Genomic DNA, 15,621 nt, shown 5'->3' with positions numbered 1-15,621 from the left:
CGTGAGTCATCGCTGCCAGGCCACATCAGAGCACGGCTCATCCGCCCTCGATGCATCACTGTCCCGGTGTTCCCGGTCTGACAGCAGCTGTCATATCCCGGCTGCCCCTGCTCTGCTCTTCGGATAATTTCCCAAAGCCTGCTGATGCTGATCTTTCATGGCTTGTGTTGCAAGCAGAGACCATGGTGCAGAGGGAGCATCGTGTGCCTCCGAGGGGCTGGATGACGTCGCTCCTGCTCCAGATGCCCAACACAGCATCATTCCCTGCTCCCAGCTTGTGCTGCAGCATCTGCTTGTACTTGCATGGCACAGAGGTTGGGTTCATGCCCGAGGTGGTGGCAGAGGGTGCCCGTCCCTCCTGGTCGCTAAAGAATTGACCCTCTTTCAGGACCATTGCCTCAATCCCGCCAATGGCCTGGAGCTGAGCTGCTGGTGGAGCCCACCCTCTGCCTAACCAGGGGACAGGGCTGAGCTCCTAGCCTTGGGCTTGATGTAGGGTGAAGATTTAGGTGAGAGTTTCCAGAACAAGGAATCCCAGACTTGCAGGAAGAGAGGGGCACGAGAGCTTCCAAAGTGAAGGGCTGCGAGTAAAATTATCTGCTGAGAATCCTCAGGGTGTCTGCTGGCACACATCTCAGTCTGGGGCTGGGTTTGGCAAGGTGGCTCTTACTGGGGACAGTGGGGACCATCCTCACCAGAACTTTAAAATCCTCTGATCCCTCCTGAGCCCTGGTTTTCCACGATACACATGTGAATGACTCATGTCCCACCACCAAGCACGCCAAGATGGGAAGCATAAGCTGGGCCTGGGCTGTTGCCTCTCCCCTGTGCAGGTGAGTTGGCTGATGGGTGTCCTCACCCCACCCCACCTCCTCGGTAAGAAGAGGTGGTATATCCAGCCAGAGGGTCATTTCTACCTCTGGAAGGTGTCTCTGGGCAGTGTCCTGGGGACAGCACAGCCATGGCTGCCTTTCTCTATCCCTATCCCACATCCCTCAACACTTGCATTTCCCTGTGTCTGGACCACGTTTTCCCAGTCAGCCCTCATGATCACAGAATCATAGAATGGTTTGGGTTGGAAGGGACCTTCAAGATCATCTAGTTCCATCCCCCCTGCCATGGGCAGAGACACCTTCCACTAGACCAGGTTGCTCAAAGCCTCATCCAAAATGGTCATGCCACTCAGCATCCATCCATCCATCCATCCATCCATCCATCCATCCATCCATCCATCCATCCATCCATCCCCTAGCAGCTGATGATGCATCAGGGCTGCAGGTTGCACTGGAGGGCAGATAATAACACCCCAAAAGGGTTCAGGCTGCCGTGGAGGGGGCGCTGAGGACATTCCGAGCAGGTCCCTTGTGTCCCCTTGTTGACCCACCACAGGCAGAAGGTTTCCTGATGCTGCTCAGCCCTTCGCCCTGGACCTTGAATCCTTCTTACAGACAAGAACAATATTAGCACCAGCAAGACGGACACCAGGGCTCTGCTCAGAGCAAGGCAGGCTCTGCCAGAAGCAGGGAGTAATCAGCACAGTAATTAAATGTGCAAATAATGGGAATTTGGGAGTTACAACAAAAGGCACAGAAACAATCCGCAGGGGCTTGGAGAAATTAGGAACATAGAGTAAAATCTAATCAAGCGGAAAATAGCTCGACTGGAGCCAACGGGTGGGGGCGAAGGCAGCCGGCCTCGCAGAGCTCCTCCCCTGGCATCTGGGGGTGTCTCTGGAGCCATTTTGGGGCAGAACAAGAGTTTTTGGAGTTTTCTGTTCCTGCTTGGTGAGCAGGGCTGGCTGAGTTCCTGGGAAAGTTCCCAGATTTGCGTTATTGGTGGATGGTGGATTTTGGATGTAATATTGATGGAAATAATCTCCCAGAAGAGCAGTCTGGGGAAACGCAGCTGATGGAGGTGGAGGAAAGATACCTGAGGTCAGTGAGAAGTTGGGCTGTTTTGGACGAGAAAGCGGTTTTTCATTGCAGTGGGTTTGCTGGAGCTTAAATATTTTGTGCAGACGCACCGTTCCCAGCCGCAGTGTTTCCCTGAGATCATAGAATCACAGAATGGTTTGGGTTGGAAGGGACCTTCAAGATCCTCCAGTTCCAATCCCCCTGCCATGGGCAGGGACACCTTCCACTACATCAGGTTGCTCAAAGCCTCATCCAACCTGGCCTTGAACACTTCCAGGGATGGGGCAGCCACAGCTTCTCTGGGCAACCTGTGCCAGTGCCTCAGCACCCTCAGAGGGAAGAATTTCTTCCTTAGGGTTGGAGCCAGGCTCTGGTGCGATCCATTCGTGCTCGTGCTACGCCTTGCCTGAGTGTCCATGGGGGCATGCAGTGGCTGGTCATTGCATCCCTGGAGAAGTGGTCCATGAGGCTGGGAGCCGGAGCCCGGGGACCCAGCGATGTGTCACGGGCATCCTGGGGACCAGACCTCAGGTGGCACCGGCGGAGCTGAGCGACGTCCTGGGCTGCCATGCCTTGGTTGTGCATGGGGGGATCTGCACCGGAACATCCCATGGGGTGGAAGGACCTTTTCCCTCCACCAGTGGAGTTCCCCAAACCTGTGGTACACAGGAATGTCTCCAGCAGGCACCACGGAGCCTTGTAGATCCAATCTCAGCCTGACACCTGAAGCTATCCCAAACTCTTACCCAGACCCATCTCCCAATGCTCCCCGCAAAAGCATCTTGCCAGGTTTGCTCTGAGGTCCCGGATCCCCACCCCAGGCACAGGTGACACGGCTCAGCCCCGCAGGGACATGCTTAAGCTGCCTCCTGGTCCCTCCAGCTTCCACCAGCGCTTGAAAGGCCCTTTCAGTAAGTCCCAGTCGAAGAGGTGGCATGGTGAGGAGTGGGATGCTCTGGTGGGCAGGCGCATCCCACCAGCCCCATCCTCGCTTACCCATTTCCTGAGGAGGTGACCTGGAAGCAGGCTGGAAAACCAGCAAGCTCCCAAATCCACAAGCCGTGGCATGAGCCATCCCCATCCCCCAGCCTTTCGTGGTGGGGGTGGTTTTCCTGGGGATACCCAGCAGGAAAAACCAGCCCAGGGATGCTTCTCCGTTGGCCAAAGCTCCGGGGAGGGTTTGTTTAGCTGCAGCAGCTATAGCAACGAGTCCTGCTGCTCACCGCAGCTCTGCTCGCCCCATCGCCCACGTGCCAGCCCAGGCCATGGAGGTGGGGGCAGCGGGGGACCCCCATGGGGTCTGCAGGGATCCCCCAGCAGGGACCTACATCATCCCGCACGGGGTAAGCTCTGGAAAGGAGTTCTGCCTCTGGATTTACGGGATAGCCAGGGCTCAGGAGGGTAGACGGGGAAGAATGGGATGGGGAGGGAGGAGAAAAGGGCTGGGGTCAGGGGTCTGGGTGGGCGCTGGGGTCTGGGGCAGCAAAGCAAATGCCTCCCTGCTCCCTGCAGACCCCGAGGAAGGGCACTCCTGCACGGGGACGTGTCCACCAGGGCTTGGGATTTGCCAGGTGTGCAATTCATGGAATTGCCCCGGGAAAGAGAGGGGTCAGTGGCAGCCACCTCCTCCGCCGCAGCCCCTGTCCCCGCTCCCCGTGGGGCCAGCGTTGCCCTCCTCCCCGCCACCACCTCCTCTCCCCTCTCCTCCCCAGCTGCCGCACCAACAGGGCACTAAATTAAATGATGACTTGGAGACCTCTGGGCTTTTCCTTCCCCTCCTGCCTTCCAGCTCCAACCCCGGCGATCTCCCCACGGGGCCGTGCCGGTGGCCCACCAGCCGGTGATGATCCTCCAGCAGCTTCCCGGGACTGTGGCTGCCCCAGTCCCCCCCACTGGACCCCAACACGTCCGGGGAGGTGCGTGACAGTAGACGTCGTAGAGGTCAGCGTTAAAACTAGCTTAACTTCGCCCTCTTCCTTTTTCCAGGCTTTTCAGGATGAGGGGCACTCAGGGGTGGCCACACCGTGCTTCGACGGCTGCTTTGCCCTGTTGGATGTGATTTTTGGTGGTTTTACCAATCTTGAAGTCTGGGTTGGCTTTGGCCACACCAGGATGCTCCCAGGGAATAGTTTGGGGCTGTTTTTTGAAATCCACCTGTCTTTGTTCTCCAAAACTCCATTTCACATGGGGATGGGCTCTTTGGCCACGCCAGGGGGCAACAGGAGTGGGGCACACGCCAACCCCAGAGCCAGTGGGGTGTGCTGGCAGGAGCAAAGACTGACGGTCCAGAGGGGCTTCACCCAACCTTGTGCAACCCTGGATCCGGCAATCTGGGCTGGGGGAGCAGACAGCGGAGGTGACGGGGGGCTTGTGGTCCCTGGGACACGCTGTGGGCGACGCCGTGCAGCGTGGCAGGGATGGGGGGAAGGTTGAGCTGCCTTTAAAAACACATGGAGGAAAGGGAATGCTGAAAATTGTTCTGGGAAGCCAACGGAGAGCCCAGCCTGGCCCCGCACAGCCCCACGGGGGGGGGGGCTGGCTGTGTTTCCAGTGGGATGGGTGGGATCCATTGAGATTTGCCAGCCCTTCGCCGGCTTTCTTCTCCCGGTTCAATGCCTGGCTGCTGGCCCCCTCCATCCTTGTGCCTCCAGCTCCGGCCACGTCCCGCGTTGTGTTGCAATGCTCCTTGCTGGAGGGTTGGCTGCCTCCTGGGTGCCCTGGGAGCCCGGCCCCACAGCCGGGAAAGTGTTTTGGGATCCGGCACATGAGGCACAGGGAGGTCCAAACCCTTTTTTATCCAGGCTCCAGCTAGCAGGGGCTCACAGGTCTCGTGCACGAGGGCAGCGGGATCTCGGAGGCAGCCCCTCGGGTGAGTTTACAGGCATTTCACAGGGGAACTTCACGCCTGTGGCAAATGGGGATGTTTTAACGGGGAGGCAGAGCCAGACACGGTGCTTCCCCTGCAGCAGGGTTGCCCTCAGTAGCCATCCCGTGGCCTGGGCACCCAGCCAAGGGGACTGGGACACCAATTTGTACGGGCACAGCCGCTCTGGGACCAGTGCAGAGCCAGGCAGGGGTGGGGGTGGCACCGGGCATCCCCATCCTGCTCCTCTCCTGGACCCAGCTTTGGAGGTGCTTGCTCCAGGGAATGGAGATGGGAGCAGCCCCCACGGTCCAGCCCCAGCTCCTGCCTCCCTGGGGAGGTTTTGGAGTTTCCCCCGTAGGCGACGTGGTGTGAAACGGAGCCGACCCTGGTGCGCTCCCCACGCAGTGCCACCCCCGGGACACTGGCTCTGCCGCCTGGTGCCAAGGCAGAGGCTTTGCCAAGGCACTGAGCGCTGCCAGGACCGCAGCAATTCTCCTCCGAATGGGCGGAAAGTCTGATGATGCCTCCAGCACCACTAATCACCTTTTGTGAGCAGCCTTCAGCAAGCCAGACCAGATGTTTAATCACATTTGCAAATAAGAAAAGTCTGAAATGCGGCTATTTTAAAGCTTTATCCAAGCAAAATAATTTTTAAGTGCCACATGGGCCTTCCAAATTGGGGTGGGGGTGGGGGTCTGGCTTAGCTCCCACCGCTCGGGCACAGGGACGAGCCCAGGTGTGTTTCTCGTGCCCTCGCTCTGGTCTCTCTCTGACTCAGAGGCCCCTTTTTACTCTCCAGCAGATTTAATCGAGTTGATGATGATTCAAAATTCCCAAATGCACCAGGTGGTGATGAACAGCCTGGCTGTATCGGCGCTGATGTCCTTTGGGTTCGGGCCGTCCCCAGCCACTGCCCAGGTAAGGCTCAGGGATGCTGGATGGGCAAAGGGACCACAGGAACAAAGAGGACCAGAAGGACCAAAGAGGGACAGAAGGACCGAAAAGGACCAGAAGGATCAAAGAGGTGGGCAAAGGGACCTTTCCAGAGCTGCTCGGGAGAACAAGATGTCCATGTCCTGCTTCATCACAGCATGGGAACCCCTCTGGGTGCAGAAGCTGGGTGGTCTCCACCCATCTCACTCCAGGTTTTGCAGCCCCTTGGGGTTTTGAGGCTCTTTGTGGTGGTTTGACCCCCAGCTCTGCCAGCACCGATCGCATCCGGGCTGCTGGGAGGTGATTTATAGCCCGGCTGGGATGAGCCAGGACCCTCCCTGCGTGGTTCGGCGCAGGCAGGGCACAGCGTTGGGCTGTGGCAGCCGAGCCACGATGCCAAGTGCTAGTCATTAGGCAGGACGACTCTGCCAAGGCTTTAATTTAAAAGTCCATCTTGAACCAAAATCATATGAAACCCTTCATCTTCGTGGGGGGAAACAAATGCTGCTTTCTTGGTTGGCATGTCTGGGCACGCACCCTCCCACGCTGCCCGCCCAGTGCTCACCAGTTCATCATCCTGGTGCATCCCAGCGGCTGGATCAAACAGATTTTTTATGCCTCCCCGCAGGTGACGGCAATGTCTTCGCAGACTGGAGAGGAAGAGGAGGCTGTGGTTTTCCACCATCACTACATCCCCTACCCCGGTCCTGCTCCCGTCCTGGCGTGGCCAGTCCTGGTGCAGGATCGGGGACCGGCAGCCGTGCGGTACCTGGGCACAGGCTTGTTAGCTGAGGATGAGGAGGTGTGAGTAATGAGGGTGCTGCTTTGTGCCACCCGGCGTGGTGTCCCCCACAGCCCCTGGTGTCACAGGACCTTCAGCCCAAGCTGGGACATGAAGAGTAACTTCTGTCCTTTCTCCTCTCCAGCAGCACAGTACCCCCCCCTCCACCCCCCAGCGCCACGGGGACCGTGGGACCCAACGTCCTGCCGGCATCAGGCAAGTCACGTTCACCCCATGTCCCTCAATGGGGGACATCATGCCCTCAAGCATGCATCAACCTCCCCCACATATCCAGGAGATCCTGGCCAAGGGCTGAGCCCTCCCCGCTCCCTCCATCCATTAAGTCCTTGGGTTGGGTCCTTACACATCCTCCATCTCTCCACAGAGTACTATGACATGATGGAGGGAAGGCTGTGAGCTCCACACTTCCCAAGATGGTTTCTCCTCCACATCCCACCCCTCGACCCCAGAAGATCCTGCAGGTGCAGAGCACGGCTGCTCCATAATACCCATAATTTTGGGTTGGCTCGTGGAGAAGAAGCCAACGTGTGCATTATTTCGGGGTGATTCCCAGAGAAGAAGCCAACGTGCCCAGCAAAATGCATGTGCATTTTGCTGGGCATGTTGGGTTCTTCTCTGGGAGTCACCTCAAAGCAAGAGGGTGATCACAAAGCCAGTCATCAAACCCCCAGTGACAACGTGACCCCAAACAGAGACAGGTTTTATCTCCACCCACTGCAGAGGACTTATCCCTGGCGTATTATTGGTGACATCCCAATCCTGGCTGGACAACGGTCATGGGGACTCTACGGTACGAGCTGTGCCGTGCCCTCATGGATGGGTGGTGGTAGTGGTGGTGGGAGACAGGCAATGCCAGCCCAGGTGGTCCTGGTCTTCATTAGTCCCTTCAAATCTCGATTGCCTCTAATTAATTTGCTTTGTTAAGAAAGTGCCCTGCTGTCGCTAATTAAGCATCTGTGATTACTCAGGCTGCTGGAATCGTGCCTGAGCGTAGGGGTCCCTCCAAGCTGAGGGGGCAAGGGGTGGGCATGAGCTTCTTGCACCTGGCTGGGGGGGTATATCAGTGCCTGATGTGGGTGTGGGGAAGCAGAGTGGGATGCTCTTGGCACAGGGAGGGCTGGATCTGACAGCCCCATGGAGCCCACTGATGTCAGCAGGATCTGGCCTGCAGCTTGTTTTGGGGGGGTAGGGATGTGGTCAGGGCAGCAGCCTGAAGAGGTGATGTAGTGTGGGGTTCCCCAAGATTTGGTGTCCCCTCTGCCTACCATTAAAAAAAGAGTGGGGGCAGTGCATTTTGGGTGCTGGAAGCTCTCCCCTGCCTCTGCTACCTCCCCAACCCCTTTTAGGAGTGACAGCCCTGCTCTGACCCCAGTGGGGTTAACGGGCCAGTCATCAGGAGGCTTTGCCTTAAGAGCAGAGTTCCTAGCAGGAGACTTCAGGGTGGGTGGTCATCTGGAGCTCAGAGCGTGCAGAAAGATGGTGCCCAGGCAGTTGCACCTTAAATCCCCTCCTGGGCATGAGGAACTGCCCCGTTACTCTTCTGGGGTCCTTATGGAAAGGTGGGTTCGTCCTCCCTGGGCCCAGGACTGAGCTGTGCTCTGGCACAGGCAGGTCTTCCCCTGCAGCAAAGCTCAACCCAGCTCCTGCTGAAGCTGGAGAAGAAGGTTCTTGGTGTGGAGCAGTAGGGCCACATTGGATTGTGGTGTGAAGGACCATCTCCTTCAGCCTGGAGCACCCCGAGGGGCTCAGACACTGGCTGGGTAGAGCAGCAAGAGCAGAAGTGAAGACCACCCAAAAGTTGAGCTGAGGTTGATGGAGAAACCTGGCTGGTGCACAAAGGTTTCCATGCCCGTATAGATGGAGAGGGAAGGAGGAGAAGAGGAGTCGCCCGGGGATGGGGTGGGCAGGCAGTGCGGGTGCCAGCTGGCTCCATCTCAGCTGGAACACGAGAATAACGACAGGAATGGAGGGAGGATGAAGCAATCGGGATTGCGAAAGCCACAGTGGAAGTAACCCCTGGAGCTCTCTCTGGTTGAACCAGGGCACCCTTCAGCTGACGGCGTGGAGAGCCCAAAGGCATCGGCTGGTACCCACGTCAGCAGAGACAGAGAAGGTGGAAAGGGCAGCCGTGCGCATGGAGGGGAACGGAGCCGGGAGATGGAGGGCGGTTTGGCTGAAGATGGGTGGTGTCAGACGAGGGGCCAGGCTGTTGCGTTTGACCGAGGCGATGCGGTGCCTCTCCCCAGCGTCGTACCACGGGACCGTTCATCCCGGAGCCCCGGTGGGCTGTTACGGGAAGGCAGGAGCAGAGGTCTCCGCTCACCAGCTCCTGCCCTGAGGGATGGAGATGAATCGATGGTGCTGGGCAGCAGCACACGGATGTGCCTGCCAGGGCCTGGGACATGGCCCAGCCAGTCTGGGAGATGCTGCTGGTGGCTGAGTCCAGGCTGGAGGCATCCCCGCCATGACAAGCACTTGCTTTTTAAAAGCAAGACCAGAGTTTCCGCAGGGTAACGCGGAGCTGGCCTGGATCCCGTGCACCCGGTGGGAGAGCGGCGCAGCAGCAAGAGAGGCTAATTACAGCCCTGGGTGGCTAATTGCACCATGGGAACACCTAACGCAACGCAGCCCCTGACTGCCAACTGGGTGAGGGCTGGTATCGCCATCGGCCCTGGGGGGGTGGAAGGGCTCAGACCTCTGTGGCATCGCTTGGACCTTGGTGACAGATGCTGGGGCATGGGAGGGGAAGGGCAGAGGGGCTCCTGCAGCCCAAACTGGGGGGAGCAGAGGGTTGGGGAGGGCTGGCACCATGTGCCTGCTGCAGACCCAGGTGGGGAGATGATGTCCAACAGTTTGATCCTCTGCAGGGTGAGGTTTGGGGATCAGCTGCGATGCCACCAGGGATCTGCGATGAGCTTTGCCAGGATGACAGGCATGGACCAGAACCCACTCCCGCTGTCCCTACCAGTTGAGATCCCCCTTTCCCAGGGATGGGGTCCCTGTGGACAGGAGAGGTGCCCAGAGCACGGACACTGTTATGGGCAGCAGATCTGATCATGTCAAGTTGGAGGCACTGCAATGGCTTTGAACAGCCCAGGAGGGCACTGATCAGCAGGGACACCTTAGGTAACTCCGGGTCCCCGGCGTTGACTCACCACTGCTCTCCACCCTTGGTGGGGTAGCCCGTCTGAGCCAGTCCATCCTCAAGCCTCCATACAGGATGAGATACACAGCATCTCCTCCTGGACCAGCCCCAGACGCCCACACACTGCTCCACTCATATACCTGATTCACCTGCCACGCTCCTCGGCATCCCCTGCTCCACTCGCCCTGCTCCTGGGGACGCGGGCTGAGCTCCCCAACACCCTCCCACCAGGGCAGCATGATGGAGGTAGTCCTACTCCACGGGCTACTTCTCCTCCCCTTGGTAGCCCTGCTGCTTTACCAGTACAATGCCACCTTCCACTACTTCTGCAAGATGGCCTTCTTCAACTGCTGGATCCTGGCCATGGCCACCATCCTGTCCCCCTTCGCAGCTCTTCGGGGACGTTCCGTGGAAAATATGAAGTGAGTACGGCATGGGGATGTGCTTCTGGTGTGGAGATTGCTGAGGCTTGGCTGAGATGGAGGAGCTTGTGTGATCTTGTGGACACATGCTCTGTCCCGCTCTGGGCATACTCACAGACACGTTACGGCCAGTGGTTGAGCCCTGGGGCCATGGCTGTGGTCATGTCCACGTGGCAACGAAGGGTGCATCTGCATCTTGTGGTTTGGCAAAGAGGTGCTGGCCATGCCCAGGGAGGGTTATGCCATGATGGAGGCGGCCAGCTGGGTTGGGACTGGTGGTCCCTGGAGGATGAAGCAGCATAAAAGGGATCATTCTTGGCCATCGCAACGTTGGGGTCATCAGTTGGGTGGGCGATGGGGGGTTTTGGCAATGGTTGGAGGTAAAAACCATTAGCGGGACACAAATGCGTGCCCACCCCTGGCAGCGCAGCCGGGTTTTTGCTCAGCAGGAGCTTTGGCAGAGAGATTTTGGGATGCGTCGGTGCCATCGGATGTCACGCGTGGCGCAGTCATGTCCCGGCGAGTCGTGCGCTGGTGCTGTCAGCTGTGCTGGGGGGTGGTGGCAGCCGAGATAACATCGCTGTGCAACACGAGAGGAAGGGCTGGCTGCTTTCAAGGGTGTTGCAATCTTTGTTACTGGATTCCTGGCCGTGATGGCATACCGGAAGGGATGTAATTATGTGAGTGGAAAACGTCTGAGCTCCTGGTATTCACCGAGCTGACGCCATCACGTGTTTGTGCTGATGGACTTTGGGCCCCCAGCAGAAGCGTGGTCAGAGGTTTGATGTTATCCATCTGTGGTGTAGCCTCTCATCCTTGCTCTCATGTGTCCGGCGTCGCTCCGAGCCCCGGCGTAAAGGCTTCCGGCTCGGTGGAGATACCCAGCGTGACGCGGCGGTGACTCGCGCTGCCTCATCTTGTCCCACTGACGCCTCGCAGCCATCCTCCACCTGAGCCCCACGCCCAGCTCCGATCCTCCAAATCCCAAAGCCTCCGGCTTGGAGCACATTCCCGTCATTATTCCTGGCTTTGAGGCATTGCCATTAGTGTCTTCCTTCTCTGCAGACACAGGGATCTCCGAGCCTGCGTCCCCCAAGGGATGGGTGGTCTCCTGATACAACAGACCCTCTAAGCATCGTGCCTCCCTCCCCCTCTGTGCCTGTCTCTACTGTCTCCTCCCAAACTTGTTCTCATCCCTATCTGGTGCTGAGTTCTCACTGACAGTCCTGTCCCCTGTGGGACCAGTTGCTGCCACACATAGAATCATGGAATGGTTTGGGTTGGAAGGGACCTCAAGGATCATCCAGTTCCAACCCCCCTGCCACGGGCAGGGACACCCTCCACTACACCAGGTTGCCCAAAGCCTCATCCAACCTGGCCTTGAACGCTTTGAGAGATGGGGCAGCCACAACTTCTCTGGGCAACCTGGTCCATGTGGACCCTGGCATGGGTGCTCTTCACACTGCAAGTTGGTGAGTGCCCCATTGCAACACCAAAAGTGCACCAGCGTTTTATCTCCACTGCGGGTGCTGCAATCCCCATTGCTCCATCCTCCCTCCATTCCTCTCATTGTTCTCATACTGAGCATCACCCTTCATCAGCACTGCTGTCCTGATGCCCAACCCTCACAGGATGGTGACACCACTCTTCCTTGTTCCCTCTTCCATCTGCACAGATGAAACCTCCATCTCTTCTGCAGTGAAGCTATTCTTTGTGATTTCCTCTAAGGAATCCATCCAAGTTGGTTTTCCCTTCCCCCTCCACCTGCAGCACAAAGCTTGGTGTCTCCAGCGCTGCCCTTTGGCAGGGATAAAGTCGTTGGAGACATCTGCATCCCTGTAGATCGGTCCATCTCAAGGCCGTTCCTCTGCACGTCCACCTTGGGTGCTTGTCCACCTACAGCTCAGCGCCTCTCAGCTGTGATCCAGCTCCACTGGCTTTAGGTATCTGCAGCACAGGCTGTCAGCCTGGGGTCTGGGTTTCCCAGCTGTGCACATGGGTGAAGCTCACCTGCCAGAGGTGGTTGTCCTCATCAGGATGTGATGGTTTGCACCTTGGCTGTAGGCAGACATCCCATCCCTTCTCTTCTTGCTTTCCCATCATCCCTGGACATCAAAAAGCCTGTTGTTTTTTTTTTTTCCTCCTACCAACTTGTGCTGGCTGCTCTTCTTCATCAGCAGCTCCCTTGTAGACATTGTGCTACTGAGACGGCAGCTGGTCTCACCTTGGGATGGATACAAGGTCAGCTCTGAGCCACGAAGGCTACAAACGGGCTTAGAAAAGCTAAGCGTCACCGAGGCTAAAGACAGATCCACCCTGGGACGTGCTATTTGCTCTTGTAGACCAGATTTAGTCTGGCCCATCCTGCACCTTCCTCCCTGAAGAAGAGCTGGGAAAAATCAAGGAGCCCCACATGGTGTCGATCTGCTCTCCACGTGTGTTCCTTTGCCCTAGGCTCCTGCGTGCTGCCATCCTGCCCCTCAAACGCTTCTACGGCATCAAGATGCAGGTGTGGGGCTCTGAGCATCTGAACATCAAGGAGCCCTGTGTGATAGTTTGCAACCACCAAGCTTCCCTTGACCTCATGGGTATGTGCAAAGAGGAGAGGGGGGGGGGTGCTCATCACTGCATGGGCAGCCTTTGGGGTGCTGCAGGGGTGGACCAGGCTCACCCTGGGGTGTCCCAGTGAGGCCAGCACCAGGATTTGTACAGGGTGGTGTGGTAGACATATGCCAGAAGAGCTGGTGGGATGGGAGCTGAGGGCTATGGGTGTGCTGCAGGGAGAGGGTTGGGACAATGGAAGATGATGTCAGGTCACTACAGCCATGGAGCTGGCTGATTCTGGGTGTCACGGGGCAGGGACGGATCCTTTTCTCTCTCCCATCCCTCCTCCAGGCATGGTGGAGGTCATTCCTGACCGCTGTGTGCCCATCGCCAAGAAGGAGCTGATGTACATGGGCACCGTGGGGTGGGCCTGCTGGCTCAGTGGCATCATCTTCATTGACCGCCACAAAAGAGAAGATGCCATCGATGTCATCTCCCAGACGGCCAGGACCATGCGGCGTGAAAACGTGAGCAGGGGCTGGCAGCAGTGGGGAGATGGGGGGCAAACACTGATGGGGCACAGCGGGTGCTCCGCTTGGGGTCCATGCTCACGTCTGTCCCTCTCCCGTGCAGCTCCAAGTGTGGATTTTCCCTGAAGGCACCAGGAATCAGGACAAATCCATGCTGCCCTTCAAGCGCGGGGCTTTCCACTTGGCCGTGCAGGCTCAGGTACGGCCACCCTTGACGGGGTGGGGTGGGTGTGCACCCGGGGGCAGCGGGGTGGGGGACATGAGAGTCTTTTGGGGTCTGCAGACCCCAAGGACAGAGATCCTGTTGTGCAGGAGATGGGGACCTGCTGAAGCCTGGGGAATGGCAGGAGCTGGAGTCCCATCTGGGGACACCCCTGACCCTCCGTCTCCTACAGGTTCCCATTTTCCCCATCGTGATCTCTCCGTACTGGGACTTCTTCAGCTCCAAGGATAAGAAATTCACCTCTGGTAAGCGATGGGCAAGAAGCCCCATTGCTGGAAGGCAGGACTGGGGGTGGAGATGGGGCATGTGGGGCTTGGAGGTCCCTTTGTGGGACATGAAGACGTGGGGAAGCAGCTGGTGGTGGAGGATGCTGGTGGAAAGACCTGGTTCCTGGTGGCTTTGTGCCTAACAAAGGGACTGGTTAGACTTGTCCTTTCTCTCTCCAGGGACGTGCACCATCCGAGTCCTCCCCAGGGTAGAAACCCAGGGCCTGAGCCCACAGGATGTCCCTGAACTGACAGAGAGTGTCCGTCAGACCATGGCTGATGCCTTCACCGAGATGTCCTCAAATCATCGTGGGGACCAGTGGGCTGAGCAGCCTCCACTCCCGCGCCGTGCGGAGGCTGGTGCTGGCAGGGGGGCGGGCACCCCGCAGCGCCAGGAGGACGCAACCAGGACCAGCGATTAGGCAGCAGGACCGAAGCCCTTGGGGACGTAAGGCAGGTGGCACAGCCAGAGGCTGGACCACGCTGTCCCCTCATCACCTGCAGATGTGCCCTCCAGACCTGCCACCGCCCCGGCAGCCTGCGAGAGCGGGATGGTGCCCTGGTGCAAGGGGAAGCAGAGCAGTGCGGGACGGGGAGCAGGCAGCACCCTGAAAACAGGGCAAGGTGCCCCCAGAAACCCTTTCTGCTGCGACTGTGCCCCCCCTCCCCAGGGCAGTGCCTGTCTCCCCCAAACCTGGCGCTAGGTCTGGCTCTGGAGTCTGGCAGGGCTGGGGGTTCACCGTTTTCCACCCCTGATGGTGTGGCTCGTGGGGGGTTCACCTGTGGGTTTGCCTCTTCCAGAGGTTCCTGCAAGCAGGCAACGCTGTTCGGATGCAGCCGGCTTTGGGGAAGGGTCCAGAGCCCAGCACGTGGCTTGAAGGGGGGACAGGAGGTCCAGGGGGGTATTGCCACGCGGGAAGAGCACCCTTGTTGCGTAGCTCAGCACCAAGAACACAAGATTAAACAGTCCATACGTGGTGGGGTGTGTGCACAGAGTCCTGCTTGTGCCTCAGGGGCCGAGGGGAGCACTGGGAGGGGATCCATCTCCTTACGGCCACGCAGAGCTGCGCATCGCTGCACGTGGAGCATCCCTACGGACACCACAGCTTCTGCATGGGGTGAGGTGCTGGACAGGGTGAGGAACACATGGCGGGGTGAGAGTTACACCAGGGTGGACTAGGTCTGCCCCTGAGATGGACCTCTCCCTGCCCTGGGGACAAGCAGTGAGGGCACAGGAAGAGCATCCATTAAAGCCCGAAATCTTCACAGGGTAAAGGTGCCTGGATTACGCTCATTTGGAGAAGGAGGGATCTCCCCATCCACCACTGGACCCATCCACCAGCTACCATCTCCCCCGACCTGTTCCTGCAGCCACGCAGGGCTTTGGGCACCTGCTGGCTCCTCAGCTGTGCAGCTCCTGTGCCAGCCACCCCAGGGTGACAGCAGGACAGGGAGAAACGCACCATGAGCTTGTCCCTGGTCTTCAGATAAGCTGTGCAAACCATGGGCAAACAAGGGCGCAGCGCTCCGTTTGGCATCGTTCCCCCTCTCGGGAGCGGCTGGCTTGTTAGGGAGGAAAAACAAACACAGGCTGGGCAGGGAATGGATTGAGAGCAGCCCTGAGGAGAGGGACTTGGGGGTGTTGGGTGATGAGAAGCTCACCATGAGCCGGCACCGTGCGCTGGCAGCCCAGAAAGCCAACCGTGCCCTGGGCTGCATCCAAAGCAGCGTGGGCAGCAGGGCGAGGGAGGGGATTCTGCCCCTCTGCTCTGCTCTCCTGAGACCCCCCTGCAGTGCTGCGTTCAGCTCTGGGGTCCCCAACATCAGAAGGACATGGAGCTGTTGGAGCGGGGCCAGAGGAGGCCACCAAGATGATGCGAGGGCTGGAGCACCTCTGCTCTGGAGACAGGCTGAGAGTTGGGGCTGTTCAGCCTGGAGAAGAGAAGGCTCCGGGGAGACCTTCCAGCACCTTCCAGT

General features: G+C 58.6%; 2 protein-coding genes across 2 annotated transcripts; both read left to right on the top strand.

The window, feature by feature from the left end:
• Positions 1–3,178: 3,178 nt before the first annotated feature.
• Positions 3,179–6,910, top strand: LOC104377958 (proline-rich protein 29-like). Its single transcript, XM_086626720.1, has 6 exons — positions 3,179–3,256; positions 3,703–3,829; positions 5,579–5,697; positions 6,341–6,516; positions 6,639–6,709; positions 6,879–6,910. Exons 1-6 carry the CDS (start codon positions 3,179–3,181, stop codon positions 6,908–6,910), a joined length of 603 nt encoding a protein of 200 aa, XP_086482846.1.
• Positions 6,911–9,896: 2,986 nt separating this feature from the next.
• LOC104377959 (1-acyl-sn-glycerol-3-phosphate acyltransferase alpha-like) lies at positions 9,897–14,066 on the top strand. Its single transcript, XM_009984854.1, has 6 exons — positions 9,897–10,081; positions 12,536–12,669; positions 12,977–13,152; positions 13,259–13,354; positions 13,551–13,623; positions 13,825–14,066. Exons 1-6 carry the CDS (start codon positions 9,897–9,899, stop codon positions 14,064–14,066), a joined length of 906 nt encoding a protein of 301 aa, XP_009983156.1.
• Positions 14,067–15,621: the final 1,555 nt, after the last annotated feature.

Source organism: Tauraco erythrolophus, chromosome 25 (genome assembly GCF_009769465.1).
Source record: "Tauraco erythrolophus isolate bTauEry1 chromosome 25, bTauEry1.pri, whole genome shotgun sequence".
Taxonomy (NCBI): Eukaryota; Metazoa; Chordata; class Aves; order Musophagiformes; family Musophagidae; genus Tauraco; species Tauraco erythrolophus.
This window is presented reverse-complemented; position numbering and strand designations above follow the sequence as displayed.